Genomic DNA, 18254 nt, shown 5'->3' on the forward strand with positions numbered 1-18254 from the left:
TCCTTTTGTATAATGCTTGTGCTGACTTTTGTAGCAGAAATAAAATAAAATCAGAAAATTTGTGAGGCACTAGCTTTTATAGCCATAATTTCTTATATTTTTGTCAGGAGCCCTTTTTGCTCTTTTTTTCAGTGAAATACTGGTTTCAATAGATACATATACTATATGGTATTCTTATGTTCTTCTTATATTCTACTATATATTTCTAATTAGGATTCTTTTTTCAAGAATTTTTTTTTTCGAGAATGTTTTTCGAGACAGGGTTTCTCTGTGTAGCTTTGGAGCATGTCCTGAAACTCACCCTGTAGACCAGGCTGGGATTAAAGGCATGTATCACCACTGGCCAGTTAATTAGGATTTTTGATCTCTAATAGATTTTTAAAAATCTCTCCCACCTCTTGCACTTGTATCTAAAAAATTGTGTTCACACAATTATCATATTCAATTTACACTGTTTTTTTTATCTTGTTTCCCTAACATTTGTAATATTCTAAATACTGCTTTGGAAATCAATTGAGCCATTGAAGCTTGAGTCCAGTCAGGTTAGCACATTGTGTTCCAGAAGGCAGATGAAGGGAAAGATGACCTGAGTGTAACATGCTAAGGTGAACACAAAGCACACTCATGTAAGACTAGGGAACAGTAGTCTTGAAATGATTCCTATTTTGGAAGGTAGTTTCTAATGATTTCTGGGAAGATTTTGAACAATTATAGAATGAACTATAACTCCTACAGTGATAACGTTTTCCATCCCATTCACTTTGTGGTGATTGTGAGCTTATCAATGCCCAGCTCCATATTTTTCTGTGAATTTTTAGTGTATGCCTCCAGTTACATGCGTGTTAACCACAGCTGGTTGTTTTATGTGGAGCACAGTTTTCCACAGCTGTCATTGCATATTATCTATTTCTGCTTTCACATTATCCATAAATTCTAGCAGAATAGGAAAGAAAATATAAAGGCTATAAATGCAAAGAATGCAGAATAGCACAGTATAATATATAAATATATTTGCATCATCTAGTAACCTATAAACGGTATGCAGTTATATAACTGATATAGTACTTTTCTGAAATATTTCACACTGCATTGGTAAAATTTATTATGACTTTGTAATAGTTTATAGATGGGGAAACTATGTTTACAGTGTGTGATTTATACACTCCTACATTAAAAACGAATAAAGATTTGAGCCTGTCTCATCAGTTGCTTCTAAGATAGTAATTGTGTTAATGAGCTAAAAATTGTAAGATGTGTTTGTTTTAGAAAACACTTGTTTACTTTTCATCAGGTAATGTCTCATTCCTTATTAGCAAACTTCTCAAAACTCTCCATTTTAGCCCTGTTCTGAGGGGAGAGAAGTAATGTTTAAAATTACTGTTTGGGAACATACATTCTCAGATGTCTGAAATCCTAAATTGTGGTATCGTGAAATGATGGAATTTCTTGCCACCACCATCACTACCACCACCACCATCACCGTCAATACCAACACCAACACCACCAGCAGCATTTCGTGTAGCTCAGACTGACCTTAAACTTGCTATGTAGTTGGGGATGACCTTGAACTCCTCCCGAGTCTCCTACCTGCTCCTCTCCATTGCTGGGGTTCTAGGCATGTAATGTCATACCCAGTTTATGTGGTCCTGGGGATCAAATTCAAGCCCTTGTTTAGGTCAAACATGTGACTTCTCTCAACTAAGCCACATCCTCAGTCTTATTTTCTGTTATTAAAAAAAAAAAGTTAGGGGCCAGATAAATGAATGATTCAGTGAATAAATGCCTTTTACCACCAAACCAGAAGACCTGGGTTTAATCTTGGAACCTGCATGGTGGAAAGAGAGAACTAACCCCTGTGTGTGAAGTTTGAATGTATACTTCTTTAAGATAAACTGCAGCATGTAAAAGCTAGATTTTCACTATATTGTCTTCAAATATCTTCCAATTCTGGTTCTAGAGATGATTTTTAGGTACATCTTAGGAAAGGCACATTGTAAATAAAACAACAGAACCGTTGTCTCCAGAAATTTTTTTGCTGATTCAGAGCAACAAACTCCTATAAAGCTCTGTAGAACCTATTATGCCTTTTTTCTTCCACTTCTCACTTTTCTTTCATGTTTAATATTTTTAATTAGAAAATAATCATAGAAACCAAACTGACAGACAACATTGCAGTAGTAATAAGTTTAAACATAGAAGGGAAATCATAGGCTTATATGTTATATGGGTGGAATTTTTTTGGCTGTATTCCAAAAAGCACAAATTAGCACTCTTTCAGATTTGCTCCCTATCTCTTCATTCTGTCACATTGAATCATATCCAAACCTTGGATTTCAGATAACTCTTAGGAATTAAATATAGCTTAATTATGCATAGTATGTAATTAGCTATTAACTATGAAGGGAAGAATATTCACCTGTAGGTAGATTTAAGCCACATAAGTTTTATAACTTTGTGTAATTTGTGCATACTCTTTTATTATATGTGAATATTGTCATTGTTCATTTAAAATGAAGGTATTGCATAAATCCTTAGTAGCCTGTTGTAAATTCCATTTATTTTAATGTAGAACTGAATGATGTTCTACCAGTAGGCATGGTATTCTCATCCATAAATTAGAACACATTATCTAGCACATGGTTTCATAATAGAACCTAATATTTTTGGAATATAATATTTTAACAAAATATTTTATTTTGCAAAGTCTGTTCACCATTTACTATTACCTATAATGTCAAGTTAACCATCAGTAAATTTTATTCATTTATGGAAAACTTTTCAACAAGCAACAGCCTAACTATTCTTGTAAACTTCAGGTAGTCAGAGCATATACAAGGTTACATAACGTTTCCTGTGCTGGGCACATGGTAGACATTCAATAAGTATCTCCATTTCTTCTGGGAATATCTGTCATTTGTGATTCTCTTTCTGAACAGCAGCTACACAAATAGGAGATGTGCCTGCTTTGAACATGGGAAGTTTAAGAATTGCATATTGACTCAACTTCACCTTTTATTCTACCTCAAGTGGAGTACAGGTCTTCTGTCTATTCTCTATGCAAAAACTTTTCCCAGCAATTCTCAGTCACATCAGGTTATTAAATTCCATAATTATTTTGCTTAGTTGATTGCTTGTTAAATAAATGATGCCTTCTTTGATAACCTTACCTAAACTTATGCATGTTTATACATTCGCATGTGTAAGCTCTAGCATTATTCCTTCTTTTTATTCTTATTAACATTTATTACTTTCTAAATAATACTTATTTCCATTTTGTTTACCTCTATAGTCCCTAATAGAGTTTGTGTAACTTCCAGCACAGTTCCCATCTCATTGTAAGGGATTGTAACAACTTTCTTGCCAGCTATGCATTTCTCCTATAGAACAGGACTTAGGTTTAATAAGAAAGTAGCTGTTTATCCTCAGAAAAATCACACTTGGGAGCTTATCTTGTCGGGAACATTACTATTGTTCTCTCTCTCTCTCTCTCTCTCTCTCTCTCTCTCTCTCTCTCTCTCTCTCTCTGTTTTCCTCGATTTGGAGCCTGTTCTAGAAGTAGTCCTTGTAGACCAGGCTGGCCTAAAACTCACAGACATCGACCTGCCTCTGCCTTCCAAGTGCTGGGATTAAAGGCGTGCACCACCACCATCCGGCTTTGTATTATTTCTTAAAGATAAGTTTATTGAGTTCATTGCAAGATGGCTATGGGATGGGCAGTAAGCAGATTATTACCCGCCTTATGTTAATTTTTAGAAAACAAGTTAATAAATGGGTTCAAGTTTTAGTTTTTATTAAAGTGATCTCCAGTGCATGCAAATGCCTTACATACCTATATCTCTAAGAAGGAAGAAAATGAGCTGTATGATTTAGGCTGCAAAGGACATGCTGGGGAAATGCCAACAGGGATTTAATTGAGCAAATGTTTTTGTGGGTGAAAAATAACTTTCTTAAGAAATTTGGAGCTCTAGCTTGTACCTCACAGGAGAATAAAACAACTACTTCACCTACCTGATACCGAACAAATAAATCAACTCAATAACTTGGTTCACCTTAGAATGTGTGACAGAAACAATTGCATTTGACTGTACTTCTATAACTCAGAAGCTATGGCATGATGAAACATTAAAAAAATAAACTCACTAGAGACAGACTGAATATGAGTAATAAACAGCATAAGCAAATAATCCAACATCAAGCCAACAATCATTGTCTCAAGAGGAAAAAAGATATGAAAATGTTGACAGAGAGGTAAGAGAGATGGCATTAAAAAGAGAAGATCCGAATTTATGCTGAATAGGCATAGGGACAGGTAAGATGGAGGTGTGTCAGAGGAACCAGAGTCAAAGAAAAGTACAAATTCTCAGAGCGTGAATCTGAAAACAAAACCAACAACAGATACAGCAGAGAAACAGCACTAAAATAAATCTTCAAACTCTTGAAAGTAATTAAAGTGACTTTCAAAACATAGCATTGGCCTAAAAAGTGATCATAATATCTTCAAATGCTCAGTAAGATTAATGTCAGTTTAGAACTGTATATTTAATTAAAATATTTAAAATGAGGATAAATTATATATATGTATATATATATGTTAGGAAGAAATAAATATATGTTCAGGAAAAGAATTCTTTGCTAAATTGATTACTAAAGGATCTATGTAAAAAGAAATTGGATTCTGGGCACTGGCAAGCACACAGATATAGCTAAATATTATTGAAAGTGGGTGTTAGAATGACTTTTAGATTTTTGTAGACAAAATTTTCTTTTCAACAATTAGCAGAATAAGTTAAGGTTGCCAACTTTTAATTTTTCTGAAAGGAACAGTTTGTAAATCATTCTTTAAGCCCACAGATTCTGCCCTCTGCCTTATAGTCTCTGGTTAATACCAGCTAAGTAAAAAGAATAAAACTTAAGAAATGATACTGATCTATTAAAATAAAAAAAAACTGTGTCAGGGCTTGAGAGATAGCGGAGTGTTTAGGGAACTGACTGCCTTGCAGAAGACTTAGGTTTCGTCCCCAGCATCTGCACAGAGGCTCCCAACTGTCTGTAACTAGTTTCTGGGAATCTGGTGCCATTTTTTGGTCTCTTGGGCCCCAACCATGGAAGTGGTGTACAGATATAAATGTAGGAAAGAGTATAATAAAAAAATACTATATTGGTGTTGTTCTAGTTTTATCAGAGAAATTAGCAATATCAGTTTCCCTGGTCCCTGTGATTCTATGTGATAATATTTCTTCATTATGCTTTATTATGCTGACATGTCTGGTGTGTGGTAGAGTCTCAGTAAATATTTGCAAATGGAAACAGAGTATTGCTATCATTTTTTCAATCTTCTTTCCTGATTGTAGTTGACCCCATAAAATTAAAGATTCCATTTCAAGTTTTCACTCTCATGCACTGTCATTTAACAGAGATGTCTTTTAGAGGAGCTGTTGAAAATTTCTTTCTCCTTCCTTAAATCTCAGGACCAGTAGAGCACCAGGTTTCCCCGAGTCTTCCCAAAGTGAAATTTAAGACACTAGAGGAAACTCTAGCACAGAGGCAACGATTTATTCGCCTAGAGAAGTCATGAAACTGATTGTAATAAACTTGAACTTCTATTGGGAGTGATGAACACATGCAAGAAAATTGTTGCTCCTGAGCTAAGCTGGGGGAAACTCATTCCCTCTGACTAACTGTATCTATCACCATATATATTTCATTTAGGAAAGGAATTTGACAACTGTAATCTTTTATATAAAAATTTCTCAAGAGATAAAAAACCTTAAGCCTGCTATTAACTTTATTACAGCTTGAAGCCTTCATTGGAGTGTTTATTCAGCACTTAATGTTCTTGTGCAGAGGAAATAGGCTGTCCATATTCTAAAACTTGCTTGGTGAGAAATGAGCTTTTCTTGTGTTTTGTCTTTACCTTCCAAAAATCAGTATCAAAATTCCTTCTTACTCAAGATGAAATGCCAGTCACGAGTTCTGCTAGAAATGCTTTCTATGATCTCTGGGACTACTTTTACAGTACCAGTGTGTTTTCCAGTGTAGTCTGCAGCCCCATGCTGCATGTAGCAATGCATGAGAAACTAATTCCTACAAAATGCAGTCTTCAGGAAATCACTAAGGAAACACACTCCTGCTAGATGCAGAAATCTGTCTTTCACACATGAAAGGAAGGTATATTATTAATCTTGACAACACAATTAAGAAAAGTACCTTAATCACTTGACAGAGGTTTTCAAGGTTGCTTTTTGAAAATAATGTTTCTATGACACCACTAAACTGTGTGTTTTGTAACGGATGCTCTGAGTGTTGTCTTCACTAGTAGAGTCCTCAGCGTCTAGTTATGTAGAAGGTACATTTTAGGCTTCTTTTGCCTTTGTCTAAGGTAAGACTTAGATCCCCCCCTCCAAAAAAAGAGAAAACATTAAGAATCTTGTCCAGAGATAATCAATGATTATTTTTTTCACATTTTAAGTATATTTTTCTATTAAATGTGTATCTGTGACCTCACTGTTGTTTGAATTTGAAAAGGCTTTACACTAGGTCAGTATTTTAACCTTTAAATAATGGCAGTCCTGCTGTTTCTAAAATAGTAAACTAAAAGAATGCACTGAAAATACACTGTAAGAAGAATAAGGAAGTATTTTTTATTGAGTTCAATTTTAAAAGGAGCATTTTGATGTAATCAAAGGGCTCTTTTAATTTTTTTGTTTTTTTAGTTTACTAGTCTCTAAATAGAGTAAAAAATAGAGTATATTTAATTTTTAATTTAGTTTTATTTTGTATGTAGTAAGTGTTTCACCTGCATGTATGTCCATACATCATGTGCATATGGGCTACCTGTGAAGGTCAGAGGACATTGGATTCCCAGAACTGGAGATACAGATGGCTCTGAGCTGCCACGAGTGTGTTGGGAACTGACCTCAAATCTTCTACAAGAGCAGCTTATGCTGTTAAACAGCCAAGCCATCCCTTCAGCCCCCGATTTCAAGTATTAAATCCTAATACACATTGTACGTCACCTCCTGACTGATAAGGGACACCTCTAATAGGAATCCAAAGAGAACCCCAGCAATGTGCTGTAGGATCATGTGCGCATTTCTATTTGTAGAACAATAGCTTCCATATTTTACTGCTTTCTTTCTTAATTATGTCTATGTCACATGAGTTCTTGAGTCTAGAGAGTTAAAACTTCACCTGAGACGTAAAAGTGAAAGGTTTAAGTGCTGTATTATCTCTGTATTTTTATTACATATTGTTACAAATATATTTAGATTCATAATTCTAGTTTAAATTAGTGGTGGTGATGGTAATTGATAATCATATGTAAAAAAACTAGAAAATTTTGAGTGTTTTCTTCTAAAGTTAATTTTTATATAATTATAACACAGACATAATATTTAGATATAACCAGATAATAATCTAATAACTTAACCTAGTATTTTTTATTTTTGATATTGGAAAAGTCTTATAATTATGTTCCAAGTCAGAAAATAATAAGGAAGAAGGTGAAAATATCATAAATAGGCCTATTTTGTGAAAGTTTACTATCATTGTGCTAAACTATTTGATAACTGAAAATTACTTTTCCAGATAATTCTTAGACATACAAAATTTAGAAATTACTTCAAAATGTACCTCATATTTCTTTAAATCTATGTTAAATTCCTATCTACTTAACAGTGTTTATTTCTGTCTTTCCCCACCCCAGTATATTTACAATTTTTTAAAAAATTATTTTTATTTTTATGCTGCCTAAGGAATCATTAACCTGACGCTGCTCTGTTAGCAGTTGTCAAGTTTGTGCTATTTTATATTCTCAAGCATTAAAAAAACAAATTTCTTCTCTATGTATTTTTTCACTATTCTTCCATGTTAATGAAATATCTGTACACTATTATGAAAAGATCCCCATCAGTATTAAATAATAAGACATACTTTATCTACTCAAACCAAAAACAAACTCAGACCAAAGTTTAAATGATCCTACTAAATGAATAACCTGCCCTGAGAAAGACCTTCACCCTAAATCCTCTTCAATAGTGGCTTCAACAGCAGCAAGTTGTGCTGAATGACTGTGGGTGTTCCCTATGCAAGAGATGCACGTGCTTTAACCTCTATTCCTGACCAACTTGCTTTTGCCTTCTTTCCTAGGAAGTGTGTAGAGAGCTCTGGTGTCTCAGCAAAAGCAACCGCTGTGTTACCAACAGTATTCCAGCTGCCGAGGGGACCCTATGTCAGACTGGGAATATTGAAAAGGGGGTAAGCACAAGTGATTTGTTAGCTGTTTGACACATAAACTGATCAGTTTTTGGTGCTGATGTTCATACACTGGAAATCTGTATTAATTTAAGATGTACTTTGAAATAATAGGTTTTTAACCAAGTGTTATTTGTCCTATCTACAAATGTATGTTACTTATGAAATTAAAAGGACCTAACTTCCTCATGTCAGTTCCACATAAAAGAATAATAATAAAAGCAAATGAATCAATTTATTGAACATGAAAATAATAATTTTAGTTCATTAGTCTAATTTTTAAAAATCTTCTCTAGGGACTGTTTATGCACGGTTGGGACATGGCTGAGATGTTAGAGCATTTCCCAATATGTATGAAGGTCTGGGCTCAATCTTCAGCACCACAGGAAAAAAGAATTGTTCAAACAGATATTTAAAAAGTTAGTTATATTCTGCTACTAAATTTCTCTGGAATTGTTATATACGTAAATTCTAGAATTCTATGGACTGAATTTATAACTAATACTTGTCATCTCCTCTCTGTTTTGCCTCCTTCCATGTGAGCTGGGCTACTCTCAACAGAGATCACACTGAATTTCAGCTTGCAGTGGGATATTTAAATAAAAAGAATGAAAGTTTTTGGGCAGCTGTCACAGTTTATTAATTCTTGCTGACGGCTTCATTCAGGACCCATGACCTAGTGCCATGTTGATGGCTTTTCCATGCTGGGTTTGGAAATGTTGGTAAATTATGCTAAATATAAGAATTGGTAAGGCCATTTTAAAAGGATTAGGATTTTTTTTCAAAATTTATAGGTAGCCAATAAAAATACAGAGCCTTCATACACTACAAAAATTCTTTCTTTCTCTTTTTTTTCACTGAAGTAATAGAAAATATTAGGAACCACATTCTTGAAACAACAGTCTAGGTTTATTTTGGACCTGCCAGTCCTTGTCAAGGACAAGTAGCAATTTACATCCATCTGCAAAGAAATGTACAAGTGAAGGAAGGAAGCCACAAAGGGGATCTGTTACTTTATTACTCTTCACTGGTGGACTGTTCTTTTCCCGGTCTGGCCAGAGTCACAGTTTCTCTTCTCCTAGAGTAGCACTGTCAATAGACCTGATAGGTTTTATTTTACTTTATATTTTTAAGCAGAGAAATATTTTCCTATAAATATTCAAGAGCTAGAGATGTAACTCAGTGATAGATAGTAACTTGTCAGGCATTCACAAGGCTTTGGGTTTGACCCCCAATACTACAAAAATGGACAGGGAGTAAACATCTACAAACATTGTAGAAGTTATATAATCACTCCAAATATTAAAAATTGTACTACAAGTAGTAGCTACTTGAAAACACATGACTGAACATTAATCACTTATGTGACAAAAACGTTTGTGGTGGTTTGAATAAGTATAACCCCCATAGACTCATTTGTTTGAATGCTTGGCCCATAGAGAGTGCCACTGTTAGGAGGTGTGGCCTTGTTGAAGGAAGTGTGTCACTGTGGAGGCAGGCTTTGAGATCTTACATACTCAAGTTATATCCAGTGTGGTACAGTCTTTTTCTGCCACCTGTGATCAAGATGTAAAACTCTCACCTCCTTCTATAGTACCACATCTGCCTGCATGGCACCATATCCTGCCATGATGGTATTGGATTAAATCTCTGAACTGTAAGCAACCCAATTAAATTTTTTCTTATTAAGAGTTGCTATGGTTATTGTATCTCTTCACAGCAATATAAACCTAAACTAAGACAGATATTGGTACCAGGGACTGGGGATTGCTGTGGTAGGCCTGACGAAACTTTTTTTGGAGGACTGCAAACTTTGGATTTTTGGATCAGAAAAACAGCTGAGCACTTTAAATAGGAAGTAATGGACCAACCTAGTAGGAATATTGAAGACAGTGGTACTGAGGGTGACTTGAACTGTATGGGTCTGGCTCAAGAGGTTTCAGAATTTTAGTATGTAACCTAGAGACTGTTCTTGTGATATTTTGGCAAAGAATGTGGCTACTTGTTGCCTTTGTTTGAAAAGTTTGGCTGAGGCTAAAGTGAAGAGTTTTGGATTAATTCCATTGGCAGAGAAAGTCTCCAAACAGCCTAGTACTGACTCTGTTGTGTGGTGATTAGCATTTGGTCTTTTGAAGATCTACAATGAAAAGAAGCATGCTGAACAAGAAAAACTACAAAATGTACAATTTGAGGAGAAATGGGGCACCAGGAAGTGAAATGGTTTTACGTCCTCTGTTCAAGGAGATAAACAGCTTATGAAATGGAATAAAGGAATAAAGTGATAACTTCAGGGCAAGATGCTATACAGTTTAAGTTTTTAACTTGTGAAAAGGAATTAAAGAGAAGTTTAGAGCCCTGTGTGGTGGTGAACACCTTGAATCCCAGCACTCAGAAGGCAGAGACAGGCTGATCTCTGAGTTTGAGGCCAGGCTGGTCTACAGAGCAAGTTCCAGGGCAGCCAAACTTAGACAGCGAAAGACAGAAAACTGGTGAAGATGTAATTGAATAAGGGAGCCCATGCATGTTTCAGTCCCACCAAGCACCAGATCTTTGGAGCTTCAGCCCCATGGCTCTGGTTTTAGAGTTAAGAATACAAAAAAGGGGACATGGAATCTTCCTCCGTGACTAAGGAGATCCACTGAGACCAAACATATGACAGGGGTGTCCCTGCATGGAGGCCTAGAGAGGCCATTGTGTGAAGCTGTGAAGCTGAAGCCTGGATTGCCTTGGCCACCCCAAAACTTCGGAGATGCCAAAATTATTGGTTACCTGCTGAGGAAAGTGGCTAGCAGGGAGTGGAACCAGCCCAAGAAAAAGAAGTGTGTTACAATTAACAAAGCTGAAAGGAGTTGGAGATTTGAAATGTGATTTGACATTAAATATGAAGATGCAGAGTTTGGAGTTTGCCCAACTGATTTCAGTCTTGCTTTGGTTCGGTAATGCTTTACTATGCTTCCTGTCCTCCATTTTGGAACAGTAATGTACATAATTTGCCATTATATGTTGGAAACATGTGATCTGTTTTTTGATTTTGATTTTATAGGGGATTAGTTAAGAGATTGTGTGAATCTTAGAAATGTCTTTAAAATGTGAACTAAACTTTATTGAGACTACAATAGACTATGGAGACTTTAAAGCTGGACTAAATGCATTTTGCATTATGTTATGGTGATAAGCCTATATGGCCAGGGAGTGAACTGTGCTGGTTTGAATAAGTATGGCCCCATAGATTCATGTGTTTGAAGCTTGGTCCATGGGGAATGGCACTATTTAAAAGAAAAACCTTGGTAGAATATGTATGACCTTGTTGGAGGAAGTGTATCACTGTAGGGGTGGTTTGAAGTCTTTTATGCTCAAGCTATGCTTAGTGTGGTACACAGTCTCTCTGCTACCTGCAGCTAAAGATATAGAATTCTCAGCTTCTTCAGCACATTGTTTGCCCTCATGATGACGTGATGGCACATGGCAGTAATTCTCATTATTTGTGAGGCATGGGAACTATGGGCTCTAAGCTAGCTTGGACAATATAGTGAGGCTCTATTCAATATAAAATTTAAAAGTGAGGATATGCTGAGGATATTCCAGTGAGATAACACTTTACTGTTGGCATGTATATAGTCCTAGTTCAATAGGCCATACACATGTGCATGTGCACACACACTTTGAATTTTTAAAAAATGTTTTAGACCAGCATTTTAAAGCAAAATACAAAGCAAAGATGATGGAACTCAATACTTTTTTCTCATTGATTAGATTTACTACTATTCTCTAAGAATTTTTGTTTTTAAGGGGTGATATATATTTATTGTTGCCAAGTACAGACTTTACACTTAGAGCTTTGTCTACTTGGAAATTAAACAAGAACCCAGAACTCAGAATTTTGACTGGAAAAAAAGAACAATCATGCAGAGTTCTAGTGGCAAAATTAAAGTGAAAATTTCAATTGACCTGATCAACACTGTAGTTCTTCTAACCTATGCATATAAAGATAGAAGACATTCCCAATAATACTGATGGCAAATGATAATGTTTTTAAAAGTACTTATATCATGCCAGGAATGTGTTGCCATTTTCCTCTTGACAAAATTCAATAAAGCAGATAATGTTTTAACTTCATTTTACAAATGAAAAAAGAATGAATAACACAGCACTACACAGTAATTTTATACCATAGCTGAGGATTCAGCACTGGTTTTTCTGGTTCATAGTTGAAATCCTCCTATTTAATTTATCTTCTGATAAGGGATTGTGTATTGAAACAAAAGCAGTATTGCATTGTGGCAGATGTAAAACAGACAATTAAACATGAAGTAGGCATCATATTTTACTGTAGTAAGTGGAATTATCATTTGTCAACATGTAACAGTCATTTGTTTGATAAAAAATCACAGTAAGAAGTCAATGTGGGCTATTAATATATACTTTTATGAAAATTAATAAAATAATGTAATCCTTAATAGAAGAGCAAACAAATTTCGGCAAACTTGACAGTGATAGTAGAATGAGGTAGGAGTGAACTTTTTCACAGGCTTTCTCAGTATCATTGCTTAGTATTGTTTTGTGCCAGCCGTACACATCATAACCAGCAGCAGTGGGCACCACACAGCTTACAAATGAAACCATACACTCAAATGGAATATCCACAAAATATAATCTTAATGTTGAATTTCAAAACTACTCTCATCAAAAAGAATAAGAAGTAACCTATACCCCACCTAGCTAGCCACGCCAGTGGATACACACCAAAGCTGCTCATAGTTTTCTAAATAATTTTTTTAAAGGGAGGAGTTAGAAATATCACTTGAGTGATAGCATAGACATAGCCAGAGGATTGGATCCATGATGATCTCGTCAAACTCTGGCTGCAAATGTTGTGGGATCCTTGCCCAGAGGCACGGTTCCACAAATGTTCCACAACTGTTCCATGCACATTTAGCAGATGGAGTAAGAAATATGGCCAAAAAATTAAAAACTGATCTTTGCGTGATTCCTGGGGGGTCTGACATTGCTATTACAGCCATTGGATGTTTGCCTAAATAAACCATTCACGGACTGAATAAGAACCATATGTCCTGAATGGATGTGCTCAGGGACAGTAGCATTAACTAAAGGAGGAAATTTGATGAGCCCAGACGGTGTGCTGGTGCTGTGTGTCCATGGGTCAATGTCGTGCAAATCAATTAATATAAATTTCAGCCAAAGTACTTCACTTGGGTGTAGCATCAACAATAGTCCTTGGGTAGGAATCAGAGATCGCTGTATTTGATGAAATAGTAAATAAGGATTTCGATTGTAGGAACTTCAGTAGTAGTGTTGGCATTGTTGCTGAACAGGATATTGAGGGTAATCAAAACCCAATCCTTATAATCCCTTTTCGTAACCACAAAGAAAGTTTCAAATAGTTGGTTTATTGCCAGAAGATTCATTTAATGATTCTATAAGATTCAATTAGAGATATAGGCCAGCTTTTGGGTTTACATATAAGTGACATTGATCCCTAATATCTTTGCATGGGAAAATAGAGTAGGATTAGGAAAGGATTATTATATGTCTTTTAAAGCACTAGATATATTGCAGGGCATTTGCAACCTTATTCTTAATTCACCTAGGGTAGAAAGTAATATATTTTGACTGGACACCAAGTAAACAGAGTGAGGAAAGAATAGTTCTTCCAAATGCTCTAGAAATGTAAATAGTATGGTTGACAAGCTCTGATTGGGAATTTGGGCTGAAATGCCGCCTGATCAGTCACATATCTATTCAGCAGGAAGACTGGAATCTAGCTCTGTGCTCTTCTGAGTTGAAACTGCTTTGTCCTAAATCATCGGTATCACTCCCTTAAAATTTTAGGGTTTCTTTAGAGTTCTCTCATTCCATATGCTAATTTGAGCCAGTTCTGGTTATAATAAGATATTCTATAATTATACCCTAAAAAGGTTCTAGGTAAGAAGAAAATAATTGCCAAGTATTGTGGCTCACACTTATAATTCCAGCACTTGGAAGGCTGAGGCAGGAAGATTGCCATGAATTGTGGACCAGGCTGAGCTACAAAGTTAATTCTGGCTATAGAGTAAGACTGTCTCAAAAACTCCCCCAAAGACAAAAACTCATTTACAAACACTATATAACTACACAGTGTAGTATTCCAGTAGCAAGTGGTTTAGTTTACTAAGATTGTTTCTAAAGAAAATGTTTAAAAGAATCACTGCTTTCTACATAATGTTTTCAGCATATTCATTTAATTATAAAGAAATGTGAAAAATAAGAAACAATATGAAATTTATTTTGGAAGTATGAAGTTTCATTTATCTCGCCTTTATGATTTTTGTTAACTACACTTAAATTAACAGAAAGAAGACCAAATATCCAACTTACTTAGATAATTGAGTCTATAGTAACAAGAATATTAATTAGAACCATCCAAGATTACTAGTTTGGTTATGATCTTTGAGAGTAAAGGTTAGGAGCTGGGTTACATCTATATATCTAGCTTTCATACTCTAAAGTAAAGTAACAGTCCATCCTTCTGAAAATAGAGCATTTGCTTGACAACTCCATGCTAGGAAAGAATAGAAACACACAATACAGCACTCAAAATTTTCACCTGTATATGCTTGTTGGCTCTATAGACTTCAAGTTGCTTTGTTTGGTGTAGTCTAATTATTCAATGCATGATTTACCATACACTGAAATATTTAAACATATTGATTAATTCAAATATCACTGATCCATGTGATCTTTCAAATGAGTGTCTTAAAGCCTCATTATTCAGTTAAATAACTTTTTAAAAATTATATACCACATTAAGATATTTACTAACAATAGAGAAAAGTAGCAAGAACTACAAAAAGTTAAGTACAGAGGGAATAATAAAACAAGATGCAAAAGAATACACCTGCTGAGAATAAAAATCAAACCAGTTGCTTAGTAGATTTTAATTTCTTTTAATATTGTTACATTGAACTAATTCATAAAGTTTTCTTATTCTAATCTATATTGGAATCAAGAAGTAAAATTGGTTCCCATTGTTAAAGAAACAAAAAGAATCAAGTGATTTGCTTTGGAGCCTAAAATATTTCTAGAATGAAAACTGATAGTAGTAATATAAAGTTTCTTCCACATGCTGAAATTAGTAACTTTTAAGCCAGTTAGCGGAGTTAACTAGTTATCAAATTGGAGAACAGTCTTATTAAAAATGAGGTACCTGGTATTAATACTAGTTCTATGATTATTTTACCCAATAATCCTTGTTATTTAAATTTTTGTAATCATTGTTTTTATTACTTCCATTGAATAATTATAGAAATATAATTTATACAGTAAATGTCTTCTTGAAACTGTTTATGGAATACTGTTGTTGTATAGGTGTTAATTAGCGATGAGAAAGCCAGGTGTGAAGAATCAGATGGTCAAAGTAAGCCTTGGCGACACAGCATGTCAAGGCTGTGCAGTTCTACGTGAAAGCCTGTTTCTAAAACACCCAAGCCTCCAAAGTCTCCCAAAACTTTTGAAAGTTGAGCAGCATTTTATAAAATACATAATACATTAATCTTTTACTTTAAGAGATTTATTTATGTAAAATTTGGGGGTGGGGGCCAAGAGAGGATAATGAAATATATGTACTGAAAGAAGAAAGATAAACTATTCGTGGTGAGGAAGAGGACTTGAGAGATCTGGGAGATCTTGAGAGATAAGAACAGGGTATAAATATAGATGTGTGTACACATATAGAATATACTACATTTACATACATATATGAAAATATTGCAATGAAAACTCAACTTCTGTGTGCTAATCAAAAAATCATTTTAAAGTTTATCTATGTATTTGCTAGGTTCTGAACCCAATTTTCAAGTGCTATCTTTTTACCACTCTGGTATCAGACTAAGCAGCCAAAAATAAGGCTCAAAGGAAAACAAGGGTATTTGTTGACTCTTTCACTGCCCTTTTTAAGCATATATAGCAATACTGTTATATACTTTGGAATTTATATCTTTTAGTATTTTTATGGCTCTCACTAGTTTTTAATCCTAAGAAAAAATTAAAAAGTAAAACATTTCCCTTCAAATCAGATGTATTCTCAAGGAAGTCAGAAATGACAAGGAAACAAATGCGAGTTTGTCTACCTTAATCTTTTCTAGCTCTTTTCTGACATGTAGTGACTAAAATAGAATTCAAAATTTTGCAATTTAACAATAATAATTTATCTTGTAGTTTTTTATGTGTATACTAGTTATCAAATAGTGATGGGGGCAGTCCTCATTTCAACAGGGTCCCTGTGATCATGGGGATGCATTTCACCTCTGCTGCCTAATATGCTGCTTCATGTTGCTATGCTAGCCTTAAAATGGGGCTAGCCTGAGGAACAGAAATTAACAGTAGCCATCTGATGTTTTCAAGGCTTGCATTCTAAGCAGAGGGGAGTGAACTAAGAGGGAATTGATAAGATAACTAAGGTAGTTCTAACTGGTAAGCTTATTGAAGTAGAAGGCATAAGTAAGTACTGTTCCATCATGAAAAGGATAGCTGTAGGGCAAGAAAGGATGGTTAGGTGCCTCTCAGAATGTGAGCATCCTGGAGAAAGCTGTCTGCTGAAATGATACTTGGTGTAAGACTAAATGGTCAGAAGACAGCTATGCAGACAGCTGGAAGTTGGGTGTGACAGCGCAGCCTGCAATCCTCGCATTTAGAAGACTAAAGTTCTGGGATCACTCGTTTCCAAATCAGCCTGGGCCACGTGGAAACATCTATCTTGATTGACAATTTAGTTAAAAAGGACTAGGGATGTGGCTTAGTGTAGACAAGCTAGCGTGTATGCAGCTCTCTGTTTGGTTTGTGGGATCAATTGCTAGTAGAAGGCTACCTGAAGGATGAGCAAATGTGCTAGTGAGGGAGCAAGTGTAGAAGGGGAGGTGGGCGAGGGAAGAACTAACAAACCATGTGGCTACTGATCTCATTGCCAAGGCAAGGGGGCTCAGAAGGCTGTGAGGGCTCTATCAGCAAGTCTGGGCTTAGGGAGATGGAAGCCACTGAGGCCTTTTAAGCAAAATAGTGACAGCATGAAATCAAAATAGTGTGATGCCATGTCTTTAAGAGCCACACCTGAATTCTCTCTGGGAAAGATGGAGGCAGAATCATCAAGTGAGGAGCTACTCCATCTGGAGGCTGTTGTCCAGGGTGGCAGCCATATAGAAGGTGAAATTCAGAGAACTGCCCCTGTATCTCAGGAGTAAAAACTAACAAACTTGGTGATATAATTAGGACAATGAAATGATTAATTTTTAAGTGTCTCACATCTCATTATAAGGTTGAATTTCTTAATGGATGATCCTGTTGACAATTAACTCTAACAACTGTTGCCTATTGCTATCCATATAAACATTTCACTTTCATAGATGAGTTTGATTTGTTAATGTTTGGTGATTTAGAAAAATGCACCAAGAAAAACTTATAAATGCTTGACTTAAAAGAACACTATTATTTTGCCATATACTGCAAATAAGATTTATCATGCTAGAGTTATGAACTGATTATGTGATGTCTGCTTTCTGATAAATTATTCCTGGCTCTCTCCTTAGGGGCAGCATGTATGGTTTATTGCACAGAGTAAAACTGAGCAGAATTCCAGTACACATGTTCGTACAGGGGCTTTACACATGGCTAGTCAATGTATATAAGGTTTTTTTTGTGCCAGTTCCTAGTGTCTTGGCATTACTTTTATTATGTCTGTGCTGCTTCTAGATGAAATACCACAAAGCATTCTTTTACTATTGTAGCCTCAACCAGTTTTTCTTTTTCTTTAAAGAACTTGCAATTACCATAATAAAAACTCCTTACTGGAGAACTTTCCATAGTGCATTATCATTCCACAAGTCTAATGATAGTAGAATATAAAGATTTTTTTAAAGAAATTACTACAATATCTAAAAATGATTTTGAGGTCTATAGCTAATTCCATAATGAGAAACACTAAAAGTCTGGATGAAGAGAAACAAAGAGAA

The 18254-nt window shown here is 35.2% G+C and overlaps 1 protein-coding gene across 5 annotated transcripts in view; it reads left to right on the plus strand.

Annotated features, from left to right (window-relative positions):
- The window catches only part of Adamts6 (ADAM metallopeptidase with thrombospondin type 1 motif 6), a 211614-nt gene that overhangs the window by 89213 nt on the left and 104147 nt on the right, over positions 1-18254 (plus strand). For 3 of the 5 annotated variants that reach the window (XR_015734982.1, XM_087896876.1, XM_048442950.3), the window contains one exon: positions 8149-8256. Coding sequence is in view for 4 of the 5 variants with exons in the window: in XM_087896876.1 (XP_087753002.1) it covers positions 8149-8256 (108 nt within the window). In the remaining variant the exon portion in view is untranslated. The remainder of the gene's footprint in view (positions 1-8148; positions 8257-18254) is intronic. The other 2 variants (XM_048442953.3, XM_048442954.3) reach the window with 1 other exon arrangement.

The sequence above is a fragment of the Myodes glareolus genome, chromosome 15 (assembly GCF_982192425.1).
Source record: "Myodes glareolus chromosome 15, mMyoGla1.1, whole genome shotgun sequence".
Taxonomy (NCBI): Eukaryota; Metazoa; Chordata; class Mammalia; order Rodentia; family Cricetidae; genus Myodes; species Myodes glareolus.